We start from the raw sequence: 17,346 nt of genomic DNA, 5'->3' as shown, positions 1-17,346 counted from the left end.
GTTCGTTAAACGATTACGTGATAAGCCCGAAAATACAAAACTTACGATTATAATAAAATACATTTTGAACAGTAATAAGCAATTATAGCTCAGATTAGGACATACGAAGCTTTCTTATCTACGGCTGTTCGGCCCGATACTAATATGACTGAATTGATCACCTCGCGGTAGGTGTTAAAATCGTTCAAATTTTCTGTACAAATGACAAAGAAACAACGATCTTAGAACTGATTTTTATGATTGAGAACTTTACCTTCAAACTAGGCTGTTCAAACAGTGAAGAAAAGCGTTAAAATGAAAAGTAAACAGCAGGCTTATACTCACATAGTGAAGAGTACGTGAAACCAGGCACTTTCCCGTAGTAGAAAGCAAGGCTACGACGGGAAAGCCGTACTGGTACGCCGTCATGACGTCACCGGAAGTGATCTTCCCTATCTGCCGCCGTACTACAGCCTAGCCGTACCATACCTTAAAGTCTCTATTATGATTAAAACTACGGCTGCATGCGTGTATGCAAACGAACAGTCTGTTTTAGTCGATATTCTGTCTTTCACCTCTGAAAATTATGCTAAAACAATTATTCGCCTCAGGCTCGGTGAACATTGGTGAATATTCACCTCGACTTCATCTCGGTGAATATTCACCAATGTTAACCTCGCCTTCGGCGAATAATTATTAACAATAAATCGATTCATCCCTGCACTATCAACTACATCCTGAACATCTTTACTGGCAATTTTCCGTAATTCAGAATCTAGTTCAATTTCGTAAACACACTGACACTGCAGCCCTCCAGATCGCTGCCCTCTCTAAGAAAAGGGTGCCAAACTTCGTTCAGCAGAAGCTGTTATTTCAAAGAAAGATGTAAAGCCCAAAATGATTTTGTTAGTTCTTTCTGTTCTTGTTATTTTGTTGATGATTGTAAAAGACACGAAGGATATGAAGATAAAATAACTCAATAAAAGCATTACAGGTAAATTTTGTAAATCATTTGATCAGTGTAACTTAGGACAAAAATAACAATCAAACTCACAACTTTTTTTTATCATCGGCTTTCATCGATTCTCTGTCGGCAATCGATTTCAATCTTCGATTGATATAGAGTATCTTCCTGCTACAAGCCCTAAGGTTTACTTTTGAACAGAGGGAGCAGAAGTGTCTATAGGCCATAATATAAGTGAACTTAACTGACCTGCTACAACTTGCTTAGTGACCCCAATTCCAAATCCACGAGAAATTACCGCCATCTTGTAAGACTGGTACTTAGTTGCGCAGCTCCTGCGCGCCTAAGTCGTGCGAAGCCCCAAACTGGTGATTCCTCGATATCTGCTGCGCAACTCTGCGCAGCTATTTTCGCGTCATTCGCACAAGCACATGAGCGCGTGCATGTACACAACGTTAAGAGATTTCCCTCAAACTAAGCTGGACAGCGAAATAAATGCTCGGTTTCTCTTAAACGAGCATGGTTTATTGGATAATTTTGATGTACAAATTATCCGCCAAAAAGTTAAAAAGAAAAAAAGTGTTCGGAAGGAAAAATAGATATAGCTTAAAGAGTGCACAAAACTGTTTCTCGTGGATGCGAATAAATGACCTCGAAAACAAAGACTCGAGGAACGTTTTGAGTCAATGTCGTTTAGAATCGTGTGAGTTTTCCATAAATTATATAGTACACTGTTCCAAGTGCCCGAGACTTTCTATCCATCAAGATTCTTTTTAAGTATGATTTTTTAAGATTTGTTTTAAGCACGGTGACCTATCCGTTTTATTGTAATTTTCGAAACAACGGCAACTTTTATTTGTTAAGAATCACGTTAAGGATTCAACCAAAAATTCCAGAAGGTTCCAGAAAATCCGGAAATTGTTGAATTTCCGAAGAGTGAACCATTCAGCCGAAAATCAAATGGGACGGAAATTTCCAGGAAAAAAATTTAATCCCTCACGAGGTTGTCCTCTTTTTCGGAAAACGTGTAAATTTACAATTTTGTATTCAGCACTTGTTCTTTTGGCCGCGATCACAGCGAGTTGGACATCCGAGGCAAAGATGACGGCGACGCTTATTTGAAAATGGATTGATATTCTACTTTAGAATCTTGCCACTCGTCTGTCGATCGATAGTAGCTACAGCTAAATTCATCAAGAAAGCGTTTAATTCTAATAAAAATAATGCCCCATGGTTTACCGGTTTGTTTTGCAGAGGCTGGCTAAGAAATGTACGAAGATTTTTATATAACGCGTGCAGAGCCACTATACCACTCAGTAAAGCCTTTGTTCCGTTTGTTTCTATAATTCATCTACATCTACATTATGGGGGTCTTGCAAAGGGAGGCATGCTCCCATCACTGCAAGACATTAAATAAAAAAATAAAAAGCAGGGTGGGGGTGAAGGGGGGGGGGGGGTAAAAAACCTTAAAAATATATAATAAAATATGTACATAATTTAAAAAGATTACTAAGATATAAACCTCGATATGATTAAAATATAAGATATAAACCTCGATATATTTAAAAAGATTACTACGATATAAACCTCGCGATATAAACCTCGAAGTCATTGAAAAATTCCAAGCGAACAAAAGTGCGGTTTATCGTTTCCATCCTGGTGCAACCGGTGAACAGGAAAATCCTGTTCCATTCGCTCCCGGAATTTTCCGGAAATTCACATCGGAATTTTTGGTCGAATTGAAAGCGCCCTTGGTAACAAATGAACTCAAAACTTTTGGTTGTCATGTGACTGTCCATACGTTCGTCAGTCCGTCAGTCCGTCAGTCCATACCTAGCCCCTTGCGCTAGACCGCTCACAGCCTCCCTATTTTTTTAAGCGAGCGAAATGAGCCTAACAAAGAATCTGTTTTTCTCGGTCCCTACCCCTACCCTGTCAAGTCTCCCGTTTTGCACTGGCATCCAGTTCTCCCACGATTATATCCGAGCGTTCAACTATCCAATAAAAATATGAGAAAATAGAGGACTGTGAACAGTCTTCCCTTGCCCAAATTTACAAGCTTACGGTTTTCATTCATTACATAGATAATTACTTCTTTTGGCCTTAAAATGAAAAAAAAGGAACACCAACCAATGTTTAAAAGGCACCGAACAGGAAAATTAAGGAGTAGTGAGTCAAAACTGGAGAATTTTTCTTCTCTTCGATAGTAGCAAAGACATGACGATCAGTGCGCTTTCAACTGTGTTTTGAATAGAGATCGTCGATTTAATGCAGCTTTCAGGACTTCAGAAAACTAATGTGGTGATGTGCAGAATTGTGTCAAAGTTAGTTTAGATTATTTAAAGGACTAGTAAAGCTACGGCCGATAAAATGACTGCAAATAATGATACTCAAATTACGCTTTAGCGCGAATAAATTATTCCCCCGCAGTGAACGTGGCCATTATATCCGCCACTAGGCACAGACACTTAAAGCAATAACTGTTTTAGTTCCCAAAGCAATAGGATAAAATACCTGAAAAAAAATTGACGAGGTAGACGGGATTGAAAAGGCAACTGTTCACTGACTTTCAAGGTATGTCAGTGTCACCAAAACTCGTTTTTTGATATTCGATCGAGAGCTCGGCATAGCTATCTTCTTTTTTTTTTTCTTTTGAAAAGTTCCAATAAAGTTCAAAGCCTTACCTGGTCGATCGTTTTTCTGTCGTTCTAGCGCTTCTAAATAGCCTTCTGTAGCGTTGTATTTAATAAACAACGTATAGTTTGAGGTATAATTTTGTGCAACAGCCGCCATTCGAGCAAAATCTCTTGTATTGGTACATAAAACTGACTAAAATGATATATGTGGGAGGAACTGAACTATGGTTTTTCAGGTTTTGCACTGAAATGAATAGAAAATTGAAAAAGAAACGAACAAAAAATGTCGCTGTCTGTTAAAAACTGACAACGTTCAAAAATGAATATTTATTAATTTATTGTCATTGGCGTCCTTTGTCTTCTATGATCTGTTCGGTCATGGTTCGGTAAAGGACAAATAGGAATTTTATTTTCTTCGGCTGGGTAGCAGCTAGGTGGATAAGGGTGTTTACTTGTCAGCTGCTTTAGAGACCGAAGCAGATACAAGATATGATCTGTATGTCATTTCCTTCCATGTAGTGCAAGCTGTCGGTTGTCTAAACCGGTGCCTTTAGTTTTAAACTCTTCAATATTAAACGACGAAGTTATCCACCTCATATTTCGTCCCACAAAACTGTGCCCTGGTTACCTCAGCCGGGCATAATAGTTAAAAGATAACTGCGATCTGACGGATTTTTTAAAGATGGCAATTCTTGAAAAACACCTTGTGAAGGACAATCCCTTTGTTCCGAAATAGAAAAAGAAGCCGACCCGTTAAATTTTTATGATGATTGAACAAATTTTGGCGGCTTTGTTTGTGGTGCCTTTCTTAAAGAGGTTTGTGTTTCCCGGCGAAAAATTAGCTGCATAATTTTCACATTCGTACAATTTGTGTACGGCGTTTACAAAATTTTATCGACGTCCATTGATGTTTTCACTGTCTCATTCTTCGTTTTACTTTGATTATAGTTTTCCAAGAGACTTGCAGCCGACTTTTACAAAAAATGCAGTTTCTATTTGCTAGGCATCAAACGATTTCCCGCGATCTTGCCCTTTCGTTTCATTTATTTCCATATTATCACTGACTATCGTTTACTGTCGTTTTTTCAGAGTATTTTTACGTCAACTATAACATTTTCTATTCCCATTTCATTTTATTGGCGCTGTTTCGCGGACTTGTTTATATTCAATTAACAGTTCATCATAGAAAAAAATCTTATCTTGGTGTACGAATGCAACCGTTAGAATGAGCTGTGTGAATCGCTTATCTTTTTTGATTATGTATTCAGTTTAGTCCAGGCTGAGTTGGAATTTCAAAAGAACTAACTGATGTTGAAAATCCACTCTTTAAAATTTGCATGTCAAATCGATGTAAAAGAGGGTTTCCGAGATATTCTATTTGTTGTACGAAAACACTAAAACGATGTTTTGGACTCACTGACACAAGTTAGCTTTTAACCGGTCTGCTGTTCTTCCTGTTATCATTTCAGAGAGAGGATCGCAGTTGTAGTAAGACACCTTGACTGTTTTAGCGCCAGAACCGTGTTTCGTGTTTCGTGTTCAGACCCGAGATTTGAAAACAAAGCAAACATTTTTGAAAGTCCGTATACGACGTATACAGTTTTATTTAAGCGTAATTTCAACACATTTCAATGAAATAAGCTTTGGCTAAGCTTTTGACATTGAGGGGACGTCGTGTAATAGTGTTTGGTAGTGCACCGGGTTAAACCAAAATCCTCTAACGAATCTGCTCTTACCCGTTATTAAACAAAAATTTGATCGGTGAATTCATTCGGGTTCTTTCCCTTCACGCGTAAATAGAAAAGTAAATTTGGGAAATGCGAGGTTAAATTGTTAACGACTGTATTTTCTTGGAATTAACGCGCGATGCAGGACTGTTTTCTCAAGTAATGTAACAACCGTCAGTATATTTGGTTGAAATCGGAGTTGTCAGAAAGACTGCTGGTAAACAGTCTTTCTAAATAAGAGTATAGTACTTCCTTTTTCCGAATTCAGAGGGAATTTTATCTACATGCTACATTGAAGAGTAAGGTAAAATTACGATGAAAATCAATTACCTTTGTGTTTAGATAACTTCAGTTGAAGCAAATTCGAGTGAGAGCGAGCGGGCGCAGATCATCTAAAAACCAGACTAAGCGCAGGTGCAATACAGTTAACATCTTCTGAAAGCCACAACTATATGATATAAAAGCGTATGATCCGGAGCTGATCCAGAGCCGTTGTACCGTAATTTGATGCTAGTGATAAATCATCAGTAGTTGAGCCGGGACTCGACAATGAGCGGATCTTTTTCAAACCAGTTGGCGAGAAAGTTGCGGCACTTTTGTTCCTCAGACAACGGAGACAACGGGTTGAAATATAAATATTTTAATCACAAATCAGTTTGGAGAATATTAGTTGACAATGTGCTCCTCCATATAAAAAAGATGCATTGTTTGGGCGATCGGAGTAGTTGAAATTAGATTCTAAGATGTCCTCCATAAAGGAGTAATCAGCGGCCTAAACAGCCATGCTGTTTAAAGCACAAAATTTGAAAGAAATGTTTTAAAAAACTGTAAAAAAAGGACGGCAAATAGGAATTCCAGCCCCTGTCTCCAACTCAGACCTATATCGCCCGGAGCGTGACTTTTCATTGTCCGTCCTTACTAATATCTCACTTGCAATTGGTCGCCGGCAAACATCCGATATCGCCAACCACGCGAAACAAAGAACAAAGCGCTAGTGTATCTAGTTTTCCACAGATCCAAAAATAGTAATATCTCTCCTTATTCATTGACAATATTTCGAAACACGCGTTCAAGCGAAAAGTTTATTTCCTTTCGTGGTTGATCCTCGGTCAGCTCTTTGCATCATTTAAGTCATCATCTCTCTCATAGAATGAGCCCGCGATATGGTCACGTGATACTGGTCAGATGTCAACTGACCATAACATGGATGTCCAATATCAAAGAGGGACGCTACAAACCGAGGGTGCGTGTCTGTCAACCTATTAGCTGTTGTATGGCCGCCTTCTTAATTGCGCGACTCCGTCGTCGTCGTCGGCGTCGCCGTCGTCGTGCGTACGTGTCCACGAGCAATACTGCTAGCCATGATAGCCATGAATAAAAAATAAATTTATTTAAAAAATAAAAAAAAATTAAAAATAATAAAAAAAATTAAAACAGAACGACAAAGAAAAAAAAAAAAGAAAAAAAAGATAACCATGAGAAAATCAATTCATGGGTTTGATTTGGCGTACGTGCAAACGGATGTACGGACAATCACGTGTCAACCAAAATTTTGTCAGCTTGATGGGTTAACAAAGTTTCGCAGCTATGGTGATCCGCTCGCCCGCCCCAGGAGCTTCGGAGGCTGCCCAAGGACCAGCTCACAAACCAGTTCCGAAAAATCCTTATAAAAGCTGATGCCAATTACAATCCTGTGGATAAGCAAGGACCACCACAACAGAATTATAAAACACCTGATCCTGTCACTGTGTCAACATGATTTTTTTATGGAAGTTCGCGCGAAAATGTTCCAACATTGATTTTTTTCTGAGCCTTTTATTACTGTAAGATGATCAGTTAGTTATGTCAGAAGTGTAAATAAAATGGGGGGTCACCGACTTCGTTTTGAAGAGAGCATGCTGGGAAGAACACCCTAAATCTGAAAAAAATCGGGCTTCGTTAGCGAATAAGGCCACAGTCTCTGTAAGCCCAAAAATATTGCAATTAGATCTTTGAAGTGAAATGTTCTCCGCGAAATATTGTTTTTTGAACCTATAGGCCCTTTGCACGATCCGGTCACATGGCGCAAGTTGCACAGTGGGACTTGAACAGGAAACAATTGCATTCATTGGTGTTTGAATAGACTTTTCTGCATTACGTAATCCTTTTGTTTCAAATCATGTCAGTGGACGGCGAGCATGGCGAAGCAATGGACGAAGAAGAAGACCGCATTGAAAGTTTAAAGCAGCAAAATGCGAAGGATAAATCTGCCTTCACCAGGATCAAGAACAGGTTGTTGAGCCGTCTAGATGAAGAAGATTATCTGAGTCGGCGGGAAGTCAAGGCGGTTTGTCAAAAGCTTTGTGAAGTGCAAGAACGCACGATGTCAACTATGGAAGAGTTATCTCAAAAATATTTATGCTCCAAAGAGAAAGAGACGAAAAAAGCTCACCAATGAAATGGACAGATCAGAGGCGGAATTTTCGGAGGCTCATGACAAAGCTCAAGAATTATGCCAGCTTGAACTGTCTTGAACGTGCTCACAGATAATGATGATGATGAAGATGAAGACGTACAGAAATTTCTGGACAGTTTAACTGTTTCACTTATAAGGACAGTCCACCTTATCATCGGCATTATCGTTGTATTGACATGCTAGGGCATATCAACGAGGGGGAGAATGATCACGAGACAATTGCATTCATTAGTATAGGTAATCATACGGTTTCGAGTTCAATTTGGAATTAATTTGCACGAGTGAGCTTTTTTTAAAACTCACAAGTGCTAATTCATTTCAAATTGAACGAGAAAAACCGTACGATTACTTATTAATAATATAAACATAAAAAAAAAAAGTTTGCGTGGAGGAAATGCTAGAAGACCTTTTTTGAAGCCGTTTTTTCTCATTCGAGAAAACTTTTTTCAAAAGATCTGCACTAAATTTTTGTCATCATTTTATGTGATATCATTGGCTTAGAAAATTTCCTATTTTCTTTCAGCCAATCACAATCTAGAATTACGATGTGTAATTTGCACTAGTGTTACACTTTTTGCACTGGTGTTACACTTCAACTGCACTGCTCTTAGCCAATCAGAATCGGGTAATTTTTTCATGTATATTATTAGTGTTTGAATAGACTTTTCTGCATTACGTAATCCTTTTGTATTAGACTTGCAATAGTGCATTTTTCGGATATATTAGTTCATATATTAGTTTTCGTTCAAAAAAATAAGATTAATTCTAATCCTCGGCTTGGAGGTAGAGACCGTATCTTTTGGACACTTTCGAATATCGTTGGACACTTGGACAATAGTATAGATTCGTAGTCAAGGCATATGGACATTTGGACTGTCGCAGATTCGTAGTCAAGGCATCGTTTTTAAGTTTAGTTCGTGCAAACGTGTGTAACAGAATAAATGCTAATCTGGTAAATAGGACTTCCAAAACAAAGGAACTCGTACCAGTCCAGCCCGGCTTTCCTTTGGTTTGGAAGTCCCACTGTGTAACTTACGTCCCAGCATAGTTAATTTCGTACCTTGTTACCGGATCGTGCAAAGGGCCTATTAAGTGAATTTGGTCAACTGGTGATGCTCCTTTTAAAGATCAAGCTCGCATTTAGCGACCATAGTTTTACCCACCTTGCAGCCGCAAGATGGCAGGATTCGATGTCCTGTGGACAGAAATCTTAGAATTTTTTTTTTAACTTCCCACATTGATTTTTTGTTCATTTTTGGACAATGTTTCTGGAAAGAAAAGTAGGGGTCACCGAACGTTTAAGGCGGGGGTACACCTGGAAATACACCATTTTTTCAAACTTTTTTCATGGCTAAGACTTCACTCCAAACCATGGCAAGGTATACACTCTAAAAAGGTTAAAGACCAAAAGATTATTATAAATTATAACCCACGCTTAAATTTCGCGCAATTCTATTGGCTACTTTGTGTCACGTGGTGCAAAATTACTGGGCAGTTATCACGCAATAACCTCCGCCTGCGTCGATAATTGTCCTGCGACTGTTTCTGTTGAAAAGAAACAAAGCTTAAAAGAATAAATCCAGTTCTAGAATTTCACCTTTTCATCTTTATTATTTTTCATGGAAGAAAAACAAACTCTTTTCGTGGAATCCGCTGATAATGACATTAAAAAGAAACACTGGTCGCCAAGCTGTTCCGATAAGTACAAAAAAGTCGACAAAATATGCAGAAAATTAATGGGAGGGTTATAAAATAAATAAACCCCTTTCTGGCTCGCTGGTATGTTGGCTGATAATGTCCTTGGCTGAGAGACTGTCCTCAAAATTTCGCATTTGCCCTCGAAACTTCGCTCCTCGGCCAAATATTCATTTTTTGGACAATATCTCAGCCGCGGACATTATCAGCCGACATACCAGGCGCCAGAAGGGGTTTATTTACTAAATATATTTTGTACCCTAGAACTGTATTGTGACCTGACACCGGCTGATTAAACCTGCCACCTGCTGAAGAATGCGCTCTTAGATATGACGTGGCGTGTGAAATTACCTGCGCAGTTTCTTGGTTCCCTTTTAAAACGACTGTTGCCAATCCGGGATTAGGAAAATTTAATTTAGGTTGATTTTCTTCCTCGGGTGAAACTATCGAAACACAGGGAACTGTGGTTAAGGGTGTGGTACCTAGTCTCTCCACGCAGACGCTCTTAGCCTGGAGAGCACTGGGACGAGAACACCAAGTTGTACCCAGTCCCTATACTGAGAATCAAGAGTCAAAATGGCGGGACTAGTGAGAGGTGTTCGAAGGCTTTCGATGTTAACTCATGTTCATGCTCGGGTCGCGAGAGTTTCTACGAGATTTTCGTCAACTGAACAGCATGGCGAGAATGGAACAAGGAGCCCCACCGAAGAGGAAGAAACGTCCTCCACAGGATTTCCACCAGCAAGTAACTCTGTCGATAGGTGAAGACTCCACTGAACCCATGCTTCTTACCCTGGGCACAGTACTTTGTAGCATATAAGCTTAACTTAAGTGTCTTAAGCCTATATTTATTTTTAAGTGTTTTTAAAATATCCGTTTAGCTTAAAGTTACACTGACAGATAGCGATAATTTTTCCGGGGGCACTCCCTTATATGGGCTATATAGGTATGGGCGGCCCCAAAGGGTACGGTTTTTAGCTGTTTTGGTCAGAAATAGCGTATCGATTTTGGCCATCTTGGTCTCACATTAAGGTATGGTTTTTGCACTCTAGCCTTGAATTTGGTATTTTTTTAGAAAAAGCTATCCTACTCGATAAAAGCATACCGTAAAATCCCACGTTAAAGCCCCGGGCTTATATAACTTCATAAGTAGTTTTGAGTGGACTTATAAACGGGGGGGGGGGGGGGGGGGAGGGTATATAAGTGGAATAAAATAACCAGGGGGCTTATAGCCGGAGAAACATCTTTGTTAACAAATAGTAGGGCCTATATCTGGGGGTATTATAATCGGGGGACTTTAACGTAGGATTTTACTGTATAATAAAAGCATGGTTATATGAGTATCAAGTTCTTCCCTGCTGGCACTCTATTTGCGTGTATATCTTGACGCAAATTAAGTTGTTATAAATAAATAAACAGTGCCTTTAACATAAGTCTAAACTAGGGAACTAATTTTTAGGCAGGTCTAAAACAGGGCATTGATTTAAGGGTCAGGTCTTAAGTATGGTATCAGATTTTTGGTCAGCTCATAAAGAGGGAAAGGAAAATCACAGATTTTGGTCTAAAATAGGGTAAGGGTTTTGCAAAGCATGCCGCACACCCCCAACCCAATTTTTCTGGGGGTAACGCCCCCTTCAGGAATGAGCTTAAGGTAAATGTACTGCCCATGAATTGATTTTACATAGGCTTATTTTTAAAAGTGATGAAATTTTCACAAGGTTAACTTTTTATTGAGGTTCAAAGAGCACAAAGCTTTGAAGTTCTTGATCTCCTTTCGCCTCGTTACAAAGGATGGTGTTGTCTCTGGATGTCTTCTAGAGCTTCACTGTTATTTCAAGGCAACTTGTTGAAATTTGTCCCCTCTTTCCATATAGTGTCAAATTTGTCACCCCAATAATAATCATGAAAGTCGAACTCCCACCTCCCCAGGGTACATCAACAAGTTAAATTTGATCCCCCTATAAGAGCTCTTCCAATTTCACCACAAAATTTACAAAAAAGCACACCAATTTCTCTCCAAAATTGGTCAAACTATGTTCTTTAAACGAAATGTGTCTGTGTAGGGGGGTGGCTGCTCTGGTAATCTGTAACATCAAACTAAGAAGTTTGCTAGTTCTGATTTGTACATTCCTGAAACTTAACATAGTAAAATATTTAAATACAACAAAGTCAAACTGAGCTAGTTTTTTGGAATTTATCAAAGACAAAACACACCAAACCAATAAATTTTAGTGCTTTTGACAACAAGGTTATGGTTCCAGGAAATGTGACGAAAAGGTTCTTGGCTCTCAGAATAGAGTATATTTTGTTTTCATATTTCTTTAAGGTTGCCAGATGCTTTCTTGGGAGCTGCAACCACACCATTTAGCCGTGAAATTACCCAAGTTCTGATGTCACCAATCAATGAGACAGATGTTGAGATCAAACCAGATGGTAAATTAGTATACTTGACCATTTTGAGTTAAAGTTTGTTACAGTTAGTTAGTATTAATTTTATACTTATTTAATTTATACATGTGGAGCTCAGGTTAATGATATGATATTTCTGCACAGGGTTGATCTATATTCCTGAAATAAAATACAGAAGAATACTTAATAAAACATTTGGACCGGGAGGTTGGGCATTAGTGCCCAGGGGAGAATCTCTTCAATTTCAGGTAAAATGAAATTACTGATATCTTAATCAACTATGAGTGACCCTGAGCAGATTTATATTTACCCTTGTTAAAGCCACGATTACCTTAAGCATTTTCCCCCTGATTTTTATAAATCTTAACACATCATATGTGATACAGCCAAAATGTTGGGGCATCTGCATATAATTCTGAAGTGATTTTATCTGGTGTTTGGTTGACCAGTCTTGGAATATGGTTGTCCAAGAGAGTTACTGTATGCCCTGAGAAGTACCATCAGAGTACAATTGTGTTTGAATTTCTTCTGCAAGCAAGCAGTAATGAAAGGTTAATGGGAATTGGAATTCTAGATGTGGACAATTCTTAATCAAGAAAACATTTTCCTCGTTGCATTTGTCTTGAGTTACAGAAACACAAGTAGAAGTTTGGGAGAGTGAGAAATGATGTGGTAATATGAGTTTCAGGTGAGTGTTTCCACAGCTTTTTGGAGTTCTCCCAAACTTTCACACAATATATCAAACAAGAAAGACCATGTTTGACCACAATTCCAAACAGCGAGAAGAGAGTTGAAAATATGATGTGTAGCAGAGTATTTGTGACAAACTTTGAGGTGTTTGTAAATGTGGTCAAACACTGAGTCTTGAGTGTTTGATATACCTTCTCAATCAAATCTAAAACTAAGGAGAAAATCTATGCTAATTAAGATCAGATATCAAGAGACTGTTATCGTCTTGATTTCCTTTGTTTAAACTCAGTGAATTATAAATGAGTATGAGAAGGGTGTTTCTAAAACTCAATAGAAACAGAGAAAATGTTTTCTATTCGGTCAGTGTATAATGCAGACTGCGGACTTACTTCCAAAATCAAGTGCTAACCATAGACAGCGTTATTCAGGCTAATCATAATGAAAGACTGCACTCCAGTTAGACTGAATACCACTCAGGTTAGCCTAAATAATGCTTCAGCCTGTTACGGTTTGCTCTTATTGATGGAAATGGTAATACAATTCAGTTAAAAGGTCATCAGTCTGTAGTCTGCATTCTACCCCTGGTCTGCAGTCTGCAGTCTGCATTTTACCCTTAGTCTACATTTTACCCCCAGTCTGCAGTGCGTAGTCTGCAGTCTGCGTTTTACACTGACCAGTTTTCTATTTCTCTTAGAAAAATGCTGGGAAATGATTTTGGTTTTCAAACTGTAAATTCTCTTTGCTCATTCCATCATTTTGTCAACAGCTTTTGCTAACTTTGTGTTTCTATTGAGTTTTAGTTGAATTCTACACCATATCCTGATCCCATGCCCTCTCTCTAGCAACAGCCCTGACTGCCCTGAGACAAGGACAGTCAAGGTTCAGTCATGTCAAAAAACCTGTGTTTTCCCTAAATTACTCTTTACAACTTACACATGTATTATATCGAGGAGCAGGGATGACACGACGGTGAGAGCGCTCATCCCCACCAATGTGGTCCAGGTTTGATTTCAGCCCGGTGCCATATGTGGGTTGAGTTTGTTGGTTCTTGCCTTGCTACGAGGGTTTTGCTCTGGGTTCTTCAGTTTTCCTCCCTCCACAAAACCCAACTTCTCCAAATTCGACCAGGATAGAGGACCTGTATGAAACTAAGACTGATGTGGCTTCCTCTCTAAATACTGTAATTTTAACTAAATTTTTTTTATAAGAAGTTGGCGGCTCAGAAATGGAAGTACCGGTAGCCATCTTTTTAGCCAGTGGCAGGCACTTACTTACAACCCTGCATTATTGAAAAAAAAAACTGATAGTCATGCATTTCAAATGAAAATTCAGTCCAAGTGATTTTTCTAAGGTGTGAAGCTTAATATGTAGAGAAACAAAGAACTCAATTTCTATGAGGTGATAGTTGATTCATCCTTCAGCCACATCAACATGAACTATCAACACATAGAAATCTAAAGCTCATAATCTGATTGTTAATTATCATAAAAATATAAAAACTATGAGCAATTTATCATGAATACCATTCTCTTACTGGTTACTAACTTTTGTACCTGTAGGGTGTTTTTAAAAACCAAGTAGAACTAAAATGTCAGCGTAATGTCTTAACTTCGCAAGGGCGTTTAGTAAAAGTTTCTCAGCCTAAATGAAACTTTTGAAGCCCACTACTAGTGTAATTTGTATACGTGTTTACTAATGAATGTTTGTGAATTACAGAATGACAGAGATAACAGCCAGCTGATTGTGCGGGAGTATGCACTATTTTGTTTAGGAAGATTTGTGGCGCAGACAGTTGGTGAACACACATTTTATTCAACCAATAATATGGTGTATGGAAGAGCTATGGAATCTGCCAAGTCTAATGCTTTAATGAGGTGTTGTAAAGACCTTGGAGTGGCCAGTGAGCTCTGGGACCCACAGGTAAATAATTATTGACCAGTAAAATATTAGGGCTTAAACATGAACTTTCAGTCCACTAGCAAAGTGTTAGCTGGTATGATTGCTTTGAATGTCCTAAACATGTTAAGGTAATGAGAGTAGTATTTTCAAGTGGCTGTATTCTGCCTCCATGTTATACTATTTTTACTATTTTTCTCCCACATTAAGGTGGCTATTAATGGTTTCCAGTATTTTTCAGCACTTCTTCTTTAATAGACTTATGCAACCTGTCATTTTTAGTTGATGCTTCATTAATGGCATCTGATGGTCTTGATGGGCCACTTGGCTCATATGCAGACTTTACCCTTTACCTTAATCGAAGGGCAAACCGGAAAATTGGACTTCTTTGTACACAAGTGAGGATGCTGTGGGTATCTGCTGGTTTCACAGCATGACAAAAGACTGAAGTGACAAGAAGTTTCATTTCTGTTTTGCTGAAGGATTAGGAGAAATTCTAGAGAGACAGAGAGTGTGTATATATCTTGCTAGTGCATGCAGAACACAGCTACTAATAATTTGTCTGCTACTATTGCTATCATCTCTTTTTCTTGAACTCAGCCTGTCAACAATATCACAGCTCCCTGATTCTCAGTCAAAACTGTAACAGAGAAATGTTTACTCACAAAGGTTTGGTACTGGATTCTTTTTCCTGGCTCACAAATTCCATAAGATTCTAAATACCACTCACATTTTCCAGAAAAATTCCAAGTCCTTAAAACAATTTGACATGTGCATTATTCTCTAAGACATTATAGAACAAAAGTTAATAATAGGCATTCAAATCGTTTGAATCTGTTATCCATTGATACATGTAAAAGTGTTAACATATACCGGGATTTCTTGATTAATTAAATGCTGGAAATCTTCTTGTAAACCCAGGGTTTATTTGAACTTGGCATTTTTTTGGGGCGAGTTTTATTTTTATGCTACTATATTTCCATTTTAATAAAACAATTATCCCACTTGTGCTTGTTGGATATGAGATGATTATAGCCAACTTGGTACTACATGCCTCTTCTGGCAATGTGCTATCTATCATTTTATATCCAACATGTGCTTCCAGAATAATTGTAAATTAAACCATGCCTGACAAAGATTGCCAGCAAAATAAAACTAAAATAATATAGGAGAGACTGTGATATTTTGTGCTTGTTGGATGATGACTAGAGCCAACTTGGTGTATCATGCCTCATTTACTATCAACCATCTCACATTCGATGTATTGTTGTGAAACAAATTTAGTATGAACTTAAATGTAAATAATAAACTTGTAATAATAAATGAATACATAACCATGTTATACTAAGGATAACTACTTAATTTTTTTATTACCAGTCTAGTAGAAGTCTAGAATACTAAATAAATGCAATCTGGTTGGGTGAGCTATTGCACACTATCAGCCATTAGTGTGCAGTGGCCAGAGGTTGTCTGCAAGTTGACAATGTTCCCTCCAAAATTTCAAACAGAGAGTTAGAAATATTACTCGATAATTCAATTCCCAAGAGGACTGAAAAAGAACGATCAAAAGTACTCTAAAACCCCAAAATTGTTGAATGAACTGATGAGCACACATGTATACATATCTGCAAGTTGTATCTGAATGACAATTAAGTCTGTACACCATTTTGCTTAAACGTGAAGTTTTGGATATCTTAACATTGGAAATTGGAAATCAGTTTTCGAATTTTTAACATATCGTTTCCATTCCTTACTAAAATGTTAGGAAAGAACATGATTTGCCCTGTGTTGGCCACACCCACCCAGTTGAGCTAGTCATGTAATTGTTACACGCCTTTGCTATTTTTCCACCTGGTCTCACAAACTGGAATAACAACACCTTTAAGACTACTTATTGTTTTATGGTTGTCAGTTCATCATCGAATGGAAAGAAAAGTATGCTGTGAGTGCATGGTGTGAAAATGTACGAACCAGGGAAAAAAAGAAGTTATGGAGACGAAAGGACAGAAAATCAACAGATGCATTTCAATATCCATGGAAGGAGATCACTCAGGAAAAGTGATTTATTATTAGAAACAAGTAGTGTTTAAATTAATAAAAGGTCACTCCATTTAGTGTTGTGTCATTATTTAGAGGACTTGTTGTCTAACTTCAGCCCTATGCATTTTTAATACCTCAGGCTTTGGCAACAATCACTATCTCGAAATGAAGATGTGATAACCATAATTTGTTTTCAAATTAAGCAATTACTGCAAATGAAGCCCTGTTAAAATCATTCTCTGGTCCTCAAAAGGATTTTAACCTGTGGCTTATACTTTAGTGTTCTACTGACTGATGAAGATCCTTAGATAGTAATTTGGGAGCTGGCTTATTTATTGAGAAAAGGAAAGGAACAAAACACGAGAGTGAGAATGATGTGAACTGCAGAAATACAAATGAAATGAAGATGCAACCATCGCAGTTGTTATTGCAATGTTAGCCATTTCAAATCAAGCACAAAATATGATCTGGAAAAAGTCTTTTTTGATTCTTAACCTGCAATTTCCTTAAATTAGGATTACAAATGTGATGATCACATCTTCATTGCACAGTTCACATTCTCATTCTAAATTCCTACCTTCTCATGAAAATACAAGGAACAGGAGGACAAGAAGCAAACAAGCACCCACATATTAAACAGTAAAAAATGTACTTTATTACTGATCATGTCTAACCTTATTGCTACTTATTTTCACGAGACTTAACTTTTGTGATTTTCAAACAATTGCAAAATTACAGACCCGCGAAAAATAATTTTGCAAAGATTAACCACATGAAATTTAATGCCCTAGCTGCCATATAATTCCATAATCAACATTGGAATCAAGCCTTTACAACCCCTTGACTAGCAATGAG

The 17,346-nt window shown here is 38.0% G+C and overlaps 2 protein-coding genes across 2 annotated transcripts in view; one reads left to right on the top strand and one right to left on the bottom strand.

Annotated features, from left to right (window-relative positions):
- The window catches only part of LOC145464938 (protein naked cuticle homolog 1-like), a 28,817-nt gene extending 22,452 nt beyond the window's left edge, over positions 1-6,365 (bottom strand). Inside the window, exon 1 of the mRNA XM_081448749.1 lies at positions 5,637-6,365. The gene's annotated coding sequence lies outside the window, so the exon portion shown is untranslated. The remainder of the gene's footprint in view (positions 1-5,636) is intronic.
- Positions 6,366-9,067: 2,702 nt separating this feature from the next.
- Positions 9,068-17,291, top strand: LOC145465876 (mitochondrial genome maintenance protein mgm101 homolog). Its single transcript, XM_081449638.1, has 5 exons — positions 9,068-10,217; positions 11,783-11,889; positions 12,010-12,113; positions 14,272-14,475; positions 16,364-17,291. Exons 1-5 carry the CDS (start codon positions 10,033-10,035, stop codon positions 16,511-16,513), a joined length of 750 nt encoding a protein of 249 aa, XP_081305764.1. The 5' UTR covers positions 9,068-10,032; the 3' UTR covers positions 16,514-17,291.
- Positions 17,292-17,346: the final 55 nt, after the last annotated feature.

Source organism: Orbicella franksi, chromosome 13 (assembly GCF_964199315.1).
Source record: "Orbicella franksi chromosome 13, jaOrbFran1.1, whole genome shotgun sequence".
Taxonomy (NCBI): Eukaryota; Metazoa; Cnidaria; class Anthozoa; order Scleractinia; family Merulinidae; genus Orbicella; species Orbicella franksi.
The sequence above is the reverse complement of the archived record's forward strand: the minus strand, read 5'-3'. Positions and strand labels throughout refer to the sequence as shown.

Bases quoted from the DNA above. Each gene is read 5' to 3' on its own strand.
- LOC145465876 (XM_081449638.1), top strand. From the start codon at position 10,033: ATGGCGGGACTAGTGAGAGGTGTTCGAAGGCTTTCGATGTTAACTCAT. The intron at 10,218-11,782 runs GTGAAGACTCCA...TATTTCTTTAAG, and splicing joins GCAAGTAACTCTGTCGATAG to GTTGCCAGATGCTTTCTTGG. The intron at 11,890-12,009 runs GTAAATTAGTAT...ATTTCTGCACAG, and splicing joins TGTTGAGATCAAACCAGATG to GGTTGATCTATATTCCTGAA.